This window comes from Centruroides vittatus, unplaced genomic scaffold (genome assembly GCF_030686945.1).
Source record: "Centruroides vittatus isolate TY-2023 unplaced genomic scaffold, ASM3068694v2 contig_461, whole genome shotgun sequence".
NCBI classification, from domain to species: Eukaryota; Metazoa; Arthropoda; class Arachnida; order Scorpiones; family Buthidae; genus Centruroides; species Centruroides vittatus.
Window position 1 is genome coordinate 1,313,715 of NW_027122257.1, and position 18,831 is coordinate 1,332,545.

General features: G+C 30.5%; 1 protein-coding gene across 1 annotated transcript in view; it reads right to left on the bottom strand.

The window, feature by feature from the left end:
- Positions 1–18,831, bottom strand: part of LOC136977601 (uncharacterized) — a 48,151-nt gene that overhangs the window by 29,227 nt on the left and 93 nt on the right. The window contains exon 2 of the mRNA XM_067273128.1: positions 15,015–15,505. Coding sequence (XP_067129229.1) covers positions 15,015–15,314 — 300 coding nt within the window. The 5' untranslated portion in view covers positions 15,315–15,505. The remainder of the gene's footprint in view (positions 1–15,014; positions 15,506–18,831) is intronic.

An 18,831-nucleotide genomic window follows, 5' to 3' on the forward strand; every position in this document is an offset into this window, starting at 1 on the left:
ATATATTGATGGGAGAAAGTCGATAAATAAATTCAATTTTAGAAATGCTTGACGGGCCGCATAAAGATGTTTAACGGGCCGCAAGCGGCCCGCGGGCCACGTGTTGCTTATCCCTGATTTAGAGTGTTTAGATGATGCCTGTAAAGATGCCATTATAAAACATTAACTTCCACTAACTATGTCAGAGCAAGAAAGATGTAAATCACCTTAGTAACCTTCATTTTTCAGATTTATTAGAAGCAGAATTAATTTAAAGAACACAAATATGATACTGAAAAAGAAAAACAAACAACAGTGCTATCCATATATGCCTCAGAGCTGGAAATCAAAGCTAAATTATAGCAAGTAGCACTGATTAAAAAGTGTTTTCCTAGAGAAGAAACTAAATTTTTAGAGATGTTAGAAATATATAAAGACATCGTCAAAGACAGAGTGTATGAACATACGAGATGCAGATTTGTTATCATATGCTTGTTAACAAAGCTTTTTATAATAACCCTGACAAAAGATTATCATAGTCACTCAATTAACCCATAGGATGTTAATATAAAATTAAATAGAGTACATTACTTGTAAAATGTAATTCGTTAAATTTAAATTTTATAAATTGCAAAGATATTTGAAGTTTGAATTCAAATCGAATGTAAATTGCAAAAGAACAAACATTCTAAATGGAACATATGTAACTGACCTAAAGCAGAACAGTCAAGCTGTTTGAAAACATTCATCGTTTTTAAGATATTACTGGAATAAAACGAAGGTTACCAAGGTGATTTATACATACATTTTTCCAGTTTGGATTTGTTTCTCTTTAAGTAAAAAGAAAAATAGATTTTGGAGTCTTCATTTAAAGAATAGACATTGACAAGAGCTAATAGAAAGAATAGTAGAATTTAAAATATAAAGAATAAAGTTTGTTAGTTTGTTCTTTATATGTTTCCATACAGTTTGTGCAAATGCAATGAAACTTTCCATGTTGACGTCAGAAAAAGTTATTGACCTGTATGAAATCTTCTCTTCTAGGAGGAGGTCGAGGCTCTCTTTTCTATCCGACCAGTTGATGGTGGCATTCAAATAGGAAAATTACTTAATACAAAGTTATGAGCAAACACAAGATGTGTTTTTAGATATTTTCAACAGTGTTGAGTTTAATATTTGGTCTACATTTTGCAAAATTTTATTGGTTGATTGATTACCATTTCATATCCAGTTGTAAATAATATGCTAGAGTTAACATTAAAAAAAAATTTGGATGTCTCAAATTATCTTCTCATGCAGGCAAAAGTCAATGACTATTTTCTATTGAAAATACTAATTCCCATCTATCTAACTGACAAAATTGCAATGTTCGGCACAACCTGAGTATCACATTGTTAACAAGCACAAAACATGTACTCTGGGTTTTCTGGGATGCCGAGCATAAATCTTTGGCCCATTTGCCTGAAAATCTAATTGTTTATTTGTTTATATTTTTTAATGAAGAATATATCATCAAAAATTTCCTAGGAAACACCTGGTAATTTTGCTAGTTATATATAAAATTCTAACTTGAGATATGCCAGATTTAGAGAAGAAAGGGAAAAAGTTCAAATCTGTACTATGTACAATAATACTCAAACACCAAAACACTTGCTGAGCTTACTGCTATCTTTAATTTCTAATGTTTTCAACCTAATTTTTATAGGTCATCTTCAGGAAAAATTTATTACATTTCACATTCGAATATACTGAGGAAGTAAAGATTGTCTGTACTATGTTTCAGTTGTTGTTAGATCAGGATTATTTACACAAAGCCATTGATGATTATATTAGAATTGTTTATTACAGAACAAGTTTTTTTTAATTTGAATAGCAGAAAAAAAATCTGGAAAATTTCAGTTATCCATTTTAGAAAATCAAACTACCAATACTGTAACTTCATACAGATAATTGCAGATAATTACTAGAACAAAAATTAAACATGTGCCTAACTCATACCTTGTGCTTGCAGAGTGGCTGATTGTTGAAAGCATGACACATACTAGTCAGGTTGCCAGATGTCCTTTATTTCAAAGGGCAACCTTTTATTTTAGCTAAATTGTCCTTGTCCTTTATTAAAATGAGAAAGGATGCAATTTGTCCTTTACTTTCATTTTAATGTTTTTGTGTGTTTCGTAATGGTAAATTTCTGTACAAGCTTAGGTCTATCATTGATACTTATATATCAATCCATATCCTTCTCCATAGAAAGCTATGATTTATTAATACATATTTTAAATTAATTCAGACTGCACTGGCACCATTATACATAGCATATATACCAAAGATGGTTAGTTCAAAAAACCAAATACTTTCTATTAGTAGAAATGCTTTTAATCTCTACAAACATTTTCAGCTTACACAACTACATTTTTTGTTCAAACATAATTATGTAAGCCAACAATGACCTGTAAAAAGAGATTAAAAAACATTTCCACTAATAAAGTATTTAGTACCCTAAATTAACCAGTTTTGTTATATATTCTATATTTTAATGTTTAAATTAAACTAAAATTTGCAAATATTTATACAGTTGACTCACCTTAAAATGAACACCAATAAAGCAAATTCTCGCATTAAAGCAAATTTTGCTATTGTCCAATGTTAATTTTCACACAATAAAGCAAACAAAAATTTTACCAGAATTTGTTAAATTAAACTTTATATTAACTTTACAACCCCAAGAAATAACACTATTTCCAATAATTGTTGCTTTTTATACTTTTTGACATGAACAATAAAAAGTGGAAGTGTAATAAATGTTCCATTTTGAGTAAAACAGATTTTTTTCTCTGGGTTCGACCTCCAATTGTAGAACAATTCAAACATCTGGTTTTAGCAGACCATTCTACTAAACTTAGAAAATAGAGGTTAAAGTTCACGGACATCCACCCATTTAAATGTATGTGGAGTGCATACAGTGATGCCAGGTTTAGCTACTTTGTGCAAATTTTTACTTTTTTGGGGACAAAAAATATTTTATACTTTTCCAAACAATCTCCAAGAGAAAAGAGAAAGAGAGAGAGAGAGAGAGAAAAAAAAACACTTCTTTTAGCTTTGTTTTGTTTAATCACTCCGATATACTGCTCCACTCTTAAATGGTAAATACTGACACCTCCTCATTTTGCTTGGTTTGAAAATCATTTAAAACATTAATTTATTTTTGTAAATAAATTTTATTTTAACTTTTAGCAAATTAATTCAAAATATTATAGTTTAGAGATTTCAATCACCTGTTAAGCCTTAACACAATAAATTATATAATCTTGACCCTGAAAATTATCAATATGAATTTTCAATAAAGCAAACAACATACTATTCCTCTAGCAATTCATATTAATGCAAGTTGACTGCAGTCAATGTGAAAATTATAATTTTTAAATCAAAATTTTAAAAATATAGACAGAATTATTAACTAAATTATTTAATTTTGCTTTTTTTTGAGGGTAGAATGGGGTGGAATAAAAGTTGGGAGTATGATAGCATTAACCCTTTCTGTGTTCTTTAATCCCAGTCATAGATATCCAGCAACCCTATTCCATTACTAAGCCCAACATAATAATAAATCAAATAACAGTAATTAATCGGGTTATTTTTCACTACTACTATTAGTAGTGAACAATCAATTATGGCAATTGTTTGACTTCTTTTTTATATTTTGACTAGATTTTATACAATGAAACATACCTTTTGATTTCCAGCAGTATTTTATTATAATAAAAACATTTCCTCAGTTAGGACTAATTAATAGATTACATAAAATAGGTGTAGTTTCATTATATAATCATTTTACATTCTAGTATATCTTGAGAATATTTTGACTAGACTTTAATCAATGAAACTGATATTCTAATTTGATCTAAATGTAAAAAGGTAGGATATCATCTTGTATTAATAGTAATAATTATATTAGAATTAAATTTAATAATTTTGAATACTCTGGAGGGAAAAAACTGACACAGAGTGAGACTGAATCTATAATGTTACTATAAGATGGCCTAAGCTTCTAATTATAGTCCAAAGTTATTTAGTCTCAATGATTAAAGTCTTGCTAAAACTTAGCCCAAAGAAATCCAACATTCGGCCATTTATAAAAAACAAAGCTTAACAACTCCTCCACCAACTCAAATATCACTAAACATGATAATGTGCCCACACCATGGAGGTTTACAAAACATATTAATTTGGAAAACCTCACACATGCATGTATGCATACTTTAAATCAGGGATGGGCAACCCGCGGCCCGCAGTAATATTTTTTGCGGCCCGCGCGACATAAAATATGAATAAATATATCAATTTCCCAGCTTAATGAGATATTCGACAAAAATTCAAATGCTATTTTCTACAACTTATATTTGTGAAAAGTTTTTTCGCAATGAATTTAGTAAAAATTAAAACAAGAAACCGGCTAACAGACACATCAAAACTAATTTAAAACTAGCAGTGACTGATATTTAACCAAATATTTCCAATATATTACGTTTAGATCGGTGCCAGAAGCTATATTAAGTATACCTATGCTAATTTATAATTATATATGAATAAAGAATTGTGATTTACCGACAGTTTCCCCCTCTTTTCTCTTGTGTGCGGCCCGCATCAGTTCAAAAGTTTTGAAATGCAGCCCTTACGTAGAAAAAGGTTGCCCATCCCTGCTTTAAATCAATTGGCAACATGCTACTTTATTTTTGAGTTTCATTTCAAAATTTGAGAATCTTTATCTCTTTCATATTGAAAACAATTTTAAAATCATAATAGATATAAATTTAAACTATTAAAACTATAAAATAATCAAAATATCACTTTAATTTTTAAGAAGAAAGAGACTGAAGGAAAGGAAGGTTAGGAGAAACAGAAAGAGAACTCAATTCAAATTGATAAGAACAAAGAGTAAGGAAAGATAAAAATAAAGTGGAGATCTTGTGGATGGGTAGTCAAAGTAAAAAAATCCAGCAGTAAGTTGTGTAACTATCTCTGCAAAATATATTTTTGTTTAAGAAACACTAAGATACATTAGCAGAAAGTAACAGTTGTGTGTAGTACCTCGGTTACAAGATTATATTGAGGTGGAGCATTAGCAAAGCCTCTTCTATGTGGCTTACAGAACTATGTTTGTTCTCGAAATTTCTTCGATTGATTTTGATAAAACTTTGGCATTTTCCATTAATTACCCAAAAATGAAATAAACAATGGGGGTCCATGACTTTGTTTTCAAGATGCAAAGTCCTAACAAAAGCACATGTGATGTTGCACAAATCACACAATGTCCCAAGTTCGCTATCACATCGTCTGTGTATTTATAGAATTGAATTTGTTCTCAAAATTTGATAAGCCAATTCTCATAAAACTTTGCCATTTTATGTTGATTGGGATGAAAATTCCAGTAAAATTTAAGTTGAATTTAGAAAATAATAGTCCATGATTTCGTTTTCATATAAAGTGGGGTCAAAGTGACAATAGCTGTGCTCCCTCAGCACGCCTAACAGAATTTAGGGGTCAAATTAAAAAGCAGCATTACATATACCTACAGAAAATAAATGCAAAAACAAACAGAACACAAGAATAAAGCATTTGGCATTGATTGCTTTGTTCTTGGATTGCCTCTCTGTGTTGTAAAGTGCAAGGATCGTCTCTGTGTGCCCAGCCAGTGCAAGGATCACATCTTCTGTGACTAGCCAATGCAAAGATTGCACTTTCCATCACAAAAGACGCTAAGTTCATCTATCCACAACTGTCAGGTACAAGGATCACCTTTTCTGTGTCTAACAAGTGCAAGGATCGCTTTTTTCTTTCCAGCTCTCCTCCTTTCTATTGCAATACAATAAAGTTCACACAATGTCCTAGTTAAAAAATAACTTTTATATTATTAATTATAAAAAGAGGCAAAAGACTTAATTTTGACAGCAGAGATAAGTTTTTAAAAATATTATAGTAGTAATGAGTAACATTTTCATTAAGTTTGATCCCACTCAAGATATAACATGTGGCCTCCTTTATCTCCCCAACCCTCAACCTTTAACCACAAAAATTTAATAGAATCAATGTCCTTCTTCCTTTAAGTACAAGTTATATGCAAAAACAATTTTATTTCTTAATATTTACCCCATTCTGAGATATTATTTAAAAATAGATGCTGATACACAATTCCCCCCCTTTTTTTTCTTTCTTTAGGTTCAGGGTGTCACAAAACATTGAGATTTGCAAAAAACCCAGAGGGTCTAATTTGACGTGATTCCACACTTTCTGATGTTATATAGGTAATAGCTGGGAAAGTAAAATTTGGTTATGTGAATATAACTACTGTATTTCCGGTATATTTTTGCCACTGCATAATTTTCACACCTATATTTCCAAGAAATGTTTTTAGGGAAAAACAAAATATTTGAGTATTTTTCGCACGCAAGACTTTTCATACTAAACCACTTACTGTTGGAGATAAGACATAGGTCAGCCAACAGGAATTTTTACAATATACAGGCACTTTATTTATCTCATTTCCTTGTATAGGCTTGACAGTATGGTATCTTTGTACTTGCTGGAGGTTATAAGGGTGGGGAATAAGAGCAGTTGTTAATTGTGATGTTTTATAGCACTTAAATGTTATTCACTTAAATGAGATCACAAATATCATTTAAATAGTAAAGACACTGTAAGGAACTGAGTCCGAGCGTTATTTTTATTTAATTATTATTTTTCCGTTTTATTATATTTTGTTTGGGGCTTATGTTTATTTAGGACGAAGGTTCCCCACCACTCTCTTATTAGTAACGAAAAAAAAGAAGATAAAACCAACTCACGGAGAAATAAGCGCCGTAGGAAAAATCTCGCGCACTTGTGCTGTCCATAGGAAGTAAACGATCTGCAGAAAAAAAAATGGAGGGGGGAATCCCCACACTCACTAGTAGAGAAATACTTGCTAAACCATCTTAACATCCCAGAAAATTATGATAAATACTTTGTAAACGGTTTATAAGCTTTGTCGGAACTTAAAGCTGCCAGAAAAGAAAATTAATGTTAGCAACTAAGTATGTAAATAAGGGAGTAACCCAGCTAAAGTGTGACGTCACCTCGCAGTATAAAACCCGTACGTTAACTGAAGAGAGAGGAGGTGAATTCCAAATCAAGGCAATTTCCAGAGCGAGGTGAATTCGAAAGCAAAGTGTTTTCTGATAGAAGTCCAGATTGATAATTGGACGATCCAAGATGTTAAAGAGGAATTCGATTGACGATATCGAAAGGATTGAGAAAACAGGTTCTTCGTATAGTGAGGTGACGGATAGACGTGTAATTATTAAGAGATTTTGTTCATAGTTTCTAAGTATTTGATTTGTCAAATATTCAAAGGGGAATTAATATTAAGTTAAGCTAAGTAGCTGAGTTTATTGTCAGGTTGACTTGTTGAATTTCGTTAATAAACTTTGTTTGGATTATTGACATTTGTACGTAGTAAATTCTAGTTACTAATTAAATATATTTGAACTTTTGCTTTGACTTGATATTTATCGTTATTATTACTAATTTTTTGGTGCACGCTTAAAAGCCCAGGCCTGGCAAACTAATCTCGAATCCACGTAAAGTACCCGTTAGGTTAACGGAAGTTTTACCCACCGCATTTAGAGTCGGTTTCCTAAGATACTAAAAATAGTACTTTACAACACTTGATAATTGATACTAAAGATAGTTGATCTAATTGAATAATTGCATTTATAGAATGCTGCTTAAATAAATTTTTCACTATTAAGTTTCATTCATCTACCACTGTTTTATTTTTTTAACAAATTAGTTAAGCTAACAATTCATTCACTTCAATGAATAATATGACAACTTACTTTTATGTAGCATTTTCACACAATTTGTTAATGCATCCTGCTAAATTTGCCCTCCTTAATCTGATTAGTGTTGATTATCCAAACAATGCTTTAGAAATGTTGAATAGCATCATTATTTTTATACACTTTCCTTATTTACAAAATAATTTATAGTATGAAGTGCTAACTTTATCTGTAAGTGTTCATCAATTTATCATTGCATAAATAAGAGACAAACTCATAATTAAATTTCATTCCTTCAACACTGCATTGCTAAACTTAACACATGCTTAAGTACACAAAACAGCACTGTTAAAATTTAGCATTGGCTTTTAGAATCTATCAACAGATGACATTTGAATGAACAAAAGATTCATTTACACTTGACAAATTAACTTTTTGTCTGACATTCAAAAAAAAGAAAGATAATTATAATTATATGATAATTTTATTCACAAAACAGAGGGTTGAATTAGTTAATGTTGGATGTTTCCTGAACTCTGTAGACATTTTCTATACTTTTCTGCCACAATTGGTTATGTTTGATGTGCTTCCCTTGATCCAACTACACATTCTAACTTGCAAGTTATAGTGACATTCTACAGGTAAATGGATAATAGTTGCTATTACTTAATTAACATGTCGAACAATACAATATACAAATGACGAACTTATTCTCTCATTGCATTGTTTTAGACTGTTTAATTCAGGAATATACAACATGTGACCTGCTTATTGTTTCAATGTGACCTAATGCCTGAGTTTGGTAAAAACTAACAAGTCTACCCAAATATCCATAAATTCATTAGTAGTATTTTAATTTAAATCCTTTTATAACATTCAAGTTTATTAGTTTTATATCGATAAAAATATTTGTGTTATCACACAAATATTTTTAATGTCTATACAGGTATATTTTAGCTATATTACTGCAGTCTGTTTAAAAATAAATTTAATTTAATATAGCTCGAAACAACACCAAAGTGTAGTGGCATACAAATTTGTTATTATAAGCCTACTTACTAGTCATGTGTAAACCAATAGTTAGGAAATATTTAAAGAACTTTTTATAGTCATTTCTTTAATGTCATATGGTCCCTGAACTCTTGTACACAAAATTAAAGGGAAGGAAATTAAAAAAATTAAAAAACTGTACACACAATTAAATGGATGGCCCCTTCCAAAAAATATTGACAATAAACACATTTATTTTTAAAACTCTTTCTGTCCTGAAGGCACTAAGAGTGTCTTTTTCACAAGCTGTAAATTTTATTTTTAACTCTATACAAATGCATATAATACTCAATCTCCAATTCAAAGCAAAACTTTAAATTAAAATGGATGCCAAAAATTATCTTTATGAGACTCCTGGTTCATTCCACAAGATTTGAGTAAGTTACTTATGAATAATTTGTCAAGTTGTTATTAAAATGTTTTGCTGTTTTATGTAAACTAGTTAATCTGGAATTTTTAACAAACATTCACCAATAAATAACAACATATTAATTATTAAAAATCAACCAATATAATTTACCATATTTTATTTTTTAAATACTTCCATGGCATCATTTATTATGATAAATTGAGCTTGAGAGTTCTTGCTTGTTTTACTTGCAATACAGTGTGCATTGCCCTTCCGAATTTCCATCTAGCTATTTCAGAAAGACATATTTGTTACTGACTGTTGGGCAAATGAAAGAATTCTGCTTTATGATTTTTCTCAGTTTAAAAGAACTTTGTCATCATCTAGTTTACTGTCCAAATTGACTATCTATGTCAATTGCATTTAATCGATTTACATCGTCACTGTAGATTTTACTTCATCATCATTTTTTTTATCTTGTTTTTAACAGAATGTTTGTTTCTTCGTCACTGCAGAAGCAGTCATCTTGAATCACATAACACTATCTTTGTATGCATAATAAATAAATAAATTTAGATCTATGAGTAAAAAGTACAAACCTAAAATTATGAAAGATATGGTATAAATAGCCTATCTGAATATTTCGTGTCAACCAAAACCTATGCTTCCTTCCTCTAAATTAGAAAGAAAAACAAAAAGAAACTTTTGCAAACAAAAATTAGATTTCATAATTTCCTATAAATCAAAAGTTTCCCTATTTGTTTATATGCAAATCATAGGGAAAAAAATGTTTTAACTTTTTTATATTGCCAATTCATTCTTACACGAATAGCACAAATTTCAATAATTATAGTCAACATGTAAATTCTGCAATACTTTTATAAAATTTAAATATATAACTAACAAGTTATTTCTTACAACGTAAATTTATTGCATTAGGAAAACTTGCCTCACTACAAAAATGTCACAAAAGCTGTTTCCTATATTTTAAATTTAAATACTTTAAAAACATTTCAGGCTTACACCATTACTAGTATAAAAGATTGTTAAAGAGCATTTAAACTTCAAATTATATAGATCATAAAAAGTATATTTCCTGATATATATATATATCCTTACTTTATATATTGCATGTAAATATTGTTCAACAAAGCGTACTTGGTGTGTTCTTTCTGGAAGAAATCCTAAGTGTTAAAAAAGGAAAAAATTTTAAATATATTTTTAAAACAAAGCAACCAAAGCCTGAATTATAATAAGGCAAATGAACGAGGTTACTATATGTTATATTGATAAGAATGAATATTCTAGGAGTATAAGATTATTTTTTTTTATGTTTATGCACAGCAAATTATGATTTCCACAATCTTTGTACTTAGGGAATCCTAAAATTGCAATAAAAAAGTATAGTTGAAATATCGATACATTATACAAATTAACATGCTTAGAAATGCATGACTAGTTATAAAATAACGGTAATTTTAGTAATCTCATCTTCGGTAACATTAATAAATGAAAAGTTTAAATTTTATATTTTTAATACAAAACATGAATCAAATAATACAGATTATTCTAATTTAGTAAGGGGCAAAAGCAAAACACTACAAAACAAATGTTTTCCCTGTATAGAACGTATAAACATCCAGCCTAAAGGAAAATTCAAATTTATAATCCAGAACATTAAGAATAAAAATATATTTTTGAATTTTGTTTAAACTATTTAAATTAATTATCAAAAGTAAATATTTAAATTAGTTGTTTATTAAATTTGATCAAATAAGATAACTATAAAATTTGAAGATTTATTGTCATCATGACCCAGTATAACAGATAAATGCTTTATATAAATATATGCAAGTATTGTTGTACACATTTTAAAATCAGACTGATGACTATTAAACCAATCTGAGTAGCAAAAATATACTAAAACTATCAATAATAAGCAAAACATTGCACAAAACAAGTAAGAAAACAGGAAAAACTGATTCATTTTAAATTGTAAAGGAATAATCTTCCAAAAATACACCAACTTTTCCCCTTCAAGCATAAATTTCATGTTATAATAAAAGTATTGTGCTTTTTATATAATCTCATCTTTTTAACACTGCAGACAAATTAAATATACTTACAATAACAACTCAAAGTATAATCAGCTTGCAGTAGTTTATCTTGAATTTATCACACATCTTCAATTAATTTGCATTAAAAATAAATAAAATTTAATGCTAATATGACATTAATTGTTGTACTACATGTAGCTGTATAGTTATTTATAAAGTTGTGGTAGTTACTATTATAAATTACTTATTATATAACAGCTTCTTATTAAGAAAGAATACAATGCTTGTTTCTTTACACAAATTTAGCAATAAATATAGATATATTAAAATATAACAAGAAAATACATAAATAATACTTTAAAAGCATTTTGCATAAACAGATAACAAAAAGAAAACCACCTTTCTTAACTTCAGCAAATTTAAGAAAGGTGGTTTCCTTTTTATTGAAGAAGTGGTTTGGCAGTACTCCACAATATTTGTTTTTAAAAAATTTGTAAAGACCTTGAAGTATAAATCAATACATATAAGTGTTTTAGAAAGCAAACATTTAAATCAGTAAAAAATTTTAATAATTAATATATCATTGCAACTTAATGCAAATTTACGACTATTGCATCAAAAATTTAATCATAGAAACTGCATAGAATAATATATTTGGTCTTCCGATTAAATATTTGCACCATTAACTTGAATATTTTAGAATTTTTTTAATTAGACAGTGCAAAAATTAAACTGTTGTCTTGTGAAAGTAATAAAATCATATTTTAATTCTCAAATTATGAATTAAAATGAATCATCATCATTATATGTATTTATAACATATTTTAAAAAGTTAATTTATCAAATAATGTATTAATTTTTTCAAATTAATCTTTTTGATGTGTGAGGTGCATGTCAAAAATAAGAGCCAGTCACTAGCTGCAACTCAGATTATTGATGGTTGGTCATGTACTATACAACCCCCACTATATGGGGTACAGTGCATGAAGTACAATAACTAAGTGATTTTTTAAGTAGTTGTCAGTCATTTTGTTATCAGTCTATTGTTTTCTATTCTATGACAGATTTACAGTATAATGGCTGCAAGAATAAACAATTCTACCAGCTGTAAAGTCAGATCAATAATCTGACTTATTAATGCAAAAGGTCACAATACCACAGAAATTTATGGCCCTAGCATAATAAGTGAAGTAAAGCTTAGACAATGGTGTGCCAGTTTATGGAAGGTGGTACAAATGTGTACAACAAAGAAAGAAGTGAAAAGTTCAGTGTCCGGAAGGATAAAGGATGACGTCAAGCTTGCAAGCTCAAAAATCATTACTTCACAGTTAATGATCTTGTAAAGGAAATTCCCAAATTTCATAATCTACATTGTATCAAATTCTCACTAAAAATTGATTATTGAAAAGTGTGTGTAAAATGGGTCTTGAAAATATTGAAAAATGTACATATAAACCAAAAATGGAATCTATATATTCATCTTTTAGACTGTTACAAGTAAGAAGAAAAAGAATTGTCGTCTCATTGCTGGTGACAAAACAAATTTCTCATGTGAACATTGAGTCGAAACAATAATCCACGCAATAGCATCACGAATCTTCACCAAAACAAAAAAATAAAATAAACTGGGTCAACATGGAAGATTATGGCCACTTACCTGGAATCAAAAACATACCCTCCTTGTGGATTTCTGGAGCCATCATGTCATCATACACAGCATTCAGAATTGGCAATGAGTGATGCTGATGTCAGAAATCACTTTTTATGACAAACTGTACCCAAACATCCCATATAATACAAAAAATTCAGCAGTTTAGATGGGAATGTTTTGAATCTCCTTTGTATAGCCCAGACCTTGCACCTAGTGATTTTTACATGTTCCTTCATTTCAGTGTCTTCATTCTCAATGATTCAAAGAAATTTCTTTGCATTGGCTAATTTCTATGCATTGGGGATAAAAAAATTAATTCTCTACTACCAATAATGTTGCCACCTTTTCAAAATTGCTGACCTGGACGGCAAGTCAGGTGTTTTCAAACAGAAGTCCCTGATGCCTGCACAATGTTATTTTACCATGCAAAGAATAACATGCATGTCAGTTCTAAACCACTTAGGGACTTATGTAGGAGCAACTTAAATTAAGAAATGAAATAACTTAATAAAGTCTAGTATGGTGTTCATGCCAAGTTTACTATAAATACGAAATAACTTAGCTTTAAAGAGCTGAGAAGCAAAAGAAAAAGGTCAACAGGTTGCTACAAAATCCCGGACAATGAATTAAAAACTGTGGACTGCTGTCTGGGTGAAAACTGGACAGGTGGCAACAACACTAACTACCAAAAGTATTTAAAATGAAACAACTATGTCATAAAGTAAAGTAGATACATTTCTTAACTAGTAATAAAATTCTTTAACAAACAACTAATTGGCCCTTATTTTGACATTACATCATATATTTACTTACATGATCACTCCAATTAGAAACATCAGTTCAAATAGTCTAATTATTGGATAACCCCAAGCTTATAAAAGATAATCCTTACAATATAGAAGGTATATAATGCTTTTACGTTTTTTGTGTTCCATTTATCAAATTTTGATGTTTCAACTTTGTTGTTTCCCTTGAAGATGAGTTTCACAACCCAAAAGTACTCCAGATAGATTTTAAGGAAGACATTCTGTGTGTGGTCTCCAATAATGTAACTAGTAAAGTGGCATGTATTATTTTGTTTCTACATACTGCATTATAAATGAATAAATTTATTAACTAATAAATTAACTTTTTTCAGTGCACTACATACATATTATTTTTAAATTTATCTTATGTAGACATATTTTGAAACTATAGCATATATTTGACATTCAACAGCTTTATATAATTTAACTTAAAAGTATTATTATTACTGCTTATTATTTCTTACATAATTTAGCAATGCACTAGTTTTTAAATTTAAATCCATATCACATTATTGAAAATTTAACCACAGAAATTAATGTAAAAATCCAGAACTATTTCTCCAAATTCTGCTAAAAATTAATCATTTTCCACTTTACCAGAGATGGCTAAAAAGCACATAAAACAAGAGAAACTCCACTGTACCAACTACCTCCTCTATAATATATACTACACCACAATTTCTTGTGAAGGGTCACGCAGACTATTGGTTTCTTTGACTACTTTTACTCCCACGGGTACGGTCTACTATGGCTCCAATAAAGTCCCGACCGCCTCATTCCAAGCCGTAACTTTACCCATTTCTCCCGTCGAAACACTCAAAAACCGAAGTTTATACTCAATTTACGTTCATTTTACCATGTACATGCATCAAACGCAAACATTTACATACATAAAGTATTGTTGTAATTTACAGCATCAGATAAAAAGGAATGGTTCATCAATATTTAGGATACTGATGAACACTCCAAAACCAACTGGTAAAATTGCACTTAGGTAGCCCCTACAATACGAAGGTCAGGTCTTAACACGCATCAGTCCATTGCCTAGTCTGCATGCTTCGCACGTAGACGTGCGTCCCCGAAACTATATAACAAGTACTCCACGAACAGCCAAGTGGGCTAAATAATTAAACACCATAGTCTTGGAAGTACTGCCATAGAGGCTACCTAGATGCACTTCTACCAAACAACCTTTAAAATAATCAAGAATTTGTTCTGTTTGTTTATAAGGCAAAAATAAACTCCATATTGATCAATATTTACACAGAGTGAAATAAGGATGTAAGAGAGGATTTAAAAGTGACTTACCCTAAGTAAAGACCTCTGCCTTGATATAAAAGTGACCATAGTTTCCCTTCTTAAGTAAACTATAGTTTTGACAGCAACCATGAGGCCAGAACTTATAAAAATCGGTCCAACAACCCACATGTGACCCAAACTAGAGAAGAAATTTTCGCTGTCGTCCAAAGCAAGGATAGTTATGACAGTTCCAACCGAGAAAAGTATAATGGCCAAGGTAAAGTAGCAATAAGAAGTACAATTACAGACGAGTACTCCGGTGGTCTCCATCGATTCCGGACGTCTACTCCGACGTTCGATTATCTCCATTTTTACATTAGTTTAATCTCTTTTCGCCTGCGATAAAAGATTAATTCAATACAACATTGTTAAATTTCCGCAAATACGTTTATAAACTTCCCATAATCGTCTCTCGTGATTTTTGCCTTGACGTCACTGCCTCCTAGCGGATTGTATTTATTTACGTTTAGTTCGTCTGGTTTCTTGCACGTTGCCAGCTTCTGCCGTAAAAATAAAATAAAATATTATGATTATTTTTTGTAAATAGCGCGACGATTCGAATAAATATTACGTATAAAATATTCGAATTATTTTAGTTAAAATTTATTTTAAAATTCTGTATATCTATTAAATAAAATAATTTTATTTATTTATTTATTTAAAAACAGGTTAACAAAACATTTCAAAACATTTTAGTCATGTGGGCCTTTTTAGCCAGCTCGTTATGAGTTCGGCTAGGCTCTCCCTAGTCATAAAAATAGGAAGATATTACACTATAAAATGATTAGCCGAAAGGAGAAGGGGAAGGGGACGGGTTTCCCTTTCCTCTTCTCCTTCGGTAGATCGCCCATGTGTCGCGGCAACGCCACACATGGGCGATCTACCGAGGGGGATGCCTCTTAGGAGGTCTTTTAAGAAAATTGGTCCCTATTTAGGTGTTACTAACGTGAATAAAACCCGGAAGACTCTGTATGGCCAGCCCGTTGGAGATGCGCGATCCCACGACAAACTACCAGCGAACCACTGCCAGTGTTTAGAAGTTCGCTACGTTTGAACAGTGATTATATTATTAGCGAACCACTAATAATAATATGAGGAATTCGAAAAGTTTGATATTACCAGTATTTTATACAGTATATGTTAATTAAAGTATCAAAGTATCACCCCTGTTTCCTATTCTTCGTCACTGCGACAGGGGTTTTTTTTTTTTTTTTTTTTTTTTTTTTAACTCTTTCCGCCCTGTGGGCACTAAGAGGGCCTTTTTTGCAAGCCATTATGGGTTCGGCCAGGCCCACAATGGGCCGACCGGGTGGTGAGGGACGGGGCCCGACATATCCAGACGGACCACCCCCCGAAAAATTCCTGGAGATTTTTCGACCCGTCGGGATTCGAACCCGGGTCCCCCAGAGCGGTAGGCTGCCACCTTGACCGCTCGGCCATCCGGCCTACCTTTTTATGTTATATTCTTTTAATGTCGACACAGTCTCTGAGTATATTAAGCATACAGCTTTATCTTTGACGAACGTGAAAAAAATAATCAAATTTCCACTTTTCTTAAAAATGCCTGTGCTCATCCGCAACCTTCCGTTTTTTTTGTTTGCTTTTCCGACATGCTATTATGGATTAAAAATTTGAAACTTAAAAAAATTCATAGGAAAACTTAATTTTGAATTAAAAAAAAAAAACTCTAATATTACCTTTTTGACAATAATATTGCTCTTGCGCCTTTCAAGAAACACAAGAAGGTGGTGTTTAGCGGGATTTTTGATCCCAAAAAACTTTAAGCATCGCAGTATCAAAGTATGAAATAATTAATAAATTATTAATTCGAGCAACATCAATATATATGAATAAGCGTTGCAAATCAATATACACGTAGCCTCTATTCGGTTTGAACATATATTAGAAAAAGGCGATACGTTTTTGGTTTTGCCTTCAAAAAATTTTAATTTAAATTGCAATTTATTAATAACATTTCATAGTTCTAGCCAATTTCACAAACATTTTAATTCTAATTTAGAATAATGAAAATCACTTACAGTTTTTATTTTATTTGCTTGGATTATTATAAATCATGCTACAATTAATTGTAACAAAATAGTGCTTATTTTATATGTCATACGTCATATAAAGTAAATACTATTTTGCATATGTATTATATAATTTTGTGAGTTTATTCAAAAATTTGTAATTTATATGCTGTAGTGGATCTTCAAATGACGGCGTCCTTGAAATATCGATTTCCTCTTCTCAATTTCTAATTCTACACCGGCACAATGGACTTTTTCGGCGTCAGTGCTGAATAATCTTACTACATACAATTTACAATTTCATTTATAGGAAAATTTAGTGGAAACACTCCGGCCAGATAGACAAGCGTCATGCATTCATATATAACACTGGAGTATCCAGGTTCGAATTTGATTCGGCTCTTTAGGCTAATTCATGATCAATAGCGGATTATGTTCATATAATGTCCTAGACACAATTTTGTTACAAGGTCCTTTATGTAAAAGTGGCCTTTTGATGTTAAAAAGACAATAAAATCCTTAAATAACAAGTTTTTTTGTAATATACACTTTTTAAACGTTCACTAAATCCTTAGAGCCATATCTTTTTGCTATGTCATTTTTTAAGCCCCACGAGACGACGAAATTCTAGGCGCGCGCTTATTAAGTAATCTGCCACTCTTTATGATCGATTAGGATATCTATTTTCTATCCTTATCGACTACATTGTGGACAAGCTTCCAATATTGCGCAAAATGGAGTTTGGTTTGCAACATATAATATCGAGGGCGTATAACTTAGACACTGTAGATTATTTCACGCGTCACAAAAAAACAAACAAAGCTTAATATTTCATTTGCCTTGGTGATTTTATAAATTACCTATTTTCACTAATTCTAATAAATTTATATATACAAACTTATTGAAACATACTTGTATATGCAACTTGTAATAAACCACATCATTTTTAAATATTCTAATTACGCCATAACAAAAATTCGAATGGTTAAAATGGCAGCCTATCTCTCTGGGAGACCCAGGATTAGACGAGTCAAAAAATCCCAAGAATTTTTGGGGGTGGTCCATCGGATATGTCGGGCCCCGTTCCGGCCGCTCCATTAGGGGCCCAGTCAAACCCATAATAGGCTTACTAAAAAGAAGGCCCTCTTAGTGCCCAAAGAGCGAAGAGTTTTTTAAAAGATTACTCCATAACTTATTTAAATGCATGCATGAGTTTTCGAATCAAACTACTTTATGATTAATTATTAATTTTATAATGTTTCTAATTATCTCATAAGTGATAATTAGTGCGCACTAATTAACTTGACCTCGTTGCGCACTTAAAAAAATAAATAAATTATCATCCGGAACATAGAATAAAACATACATTCTTAAGTTACATATTTTCATGTGATATACTGCCTTACATTAAAAGACCAAAAATTAATCTTATTTTGTGTCTTGAAATATTTCTAATTTGTGGAAGGGATTACGAAAAATTGCACCACGAAATATTAACAATTCTTCACAAAGGAAGAGACATGTACTCAATATTTATAAAAAAAAAAAAAAAAAATTTTCGTTTACGATAATTTAACACTTAACGATGCGAATAATATAATTGTTTAATACATTTTAAAATTTTTCTGGAAACTTTCTGACTATGCCAAGTTTCCTAATATTATACTTTAATGAAATACACATATCTTGCTAATACGTTTTAAGTTTCTATCACCCTTCTAATATATAAAATATTGTAAATATACAGTCTAGAATCTTATGGACTTCATAAATTTTTCAAAAAACGCGCAATACTT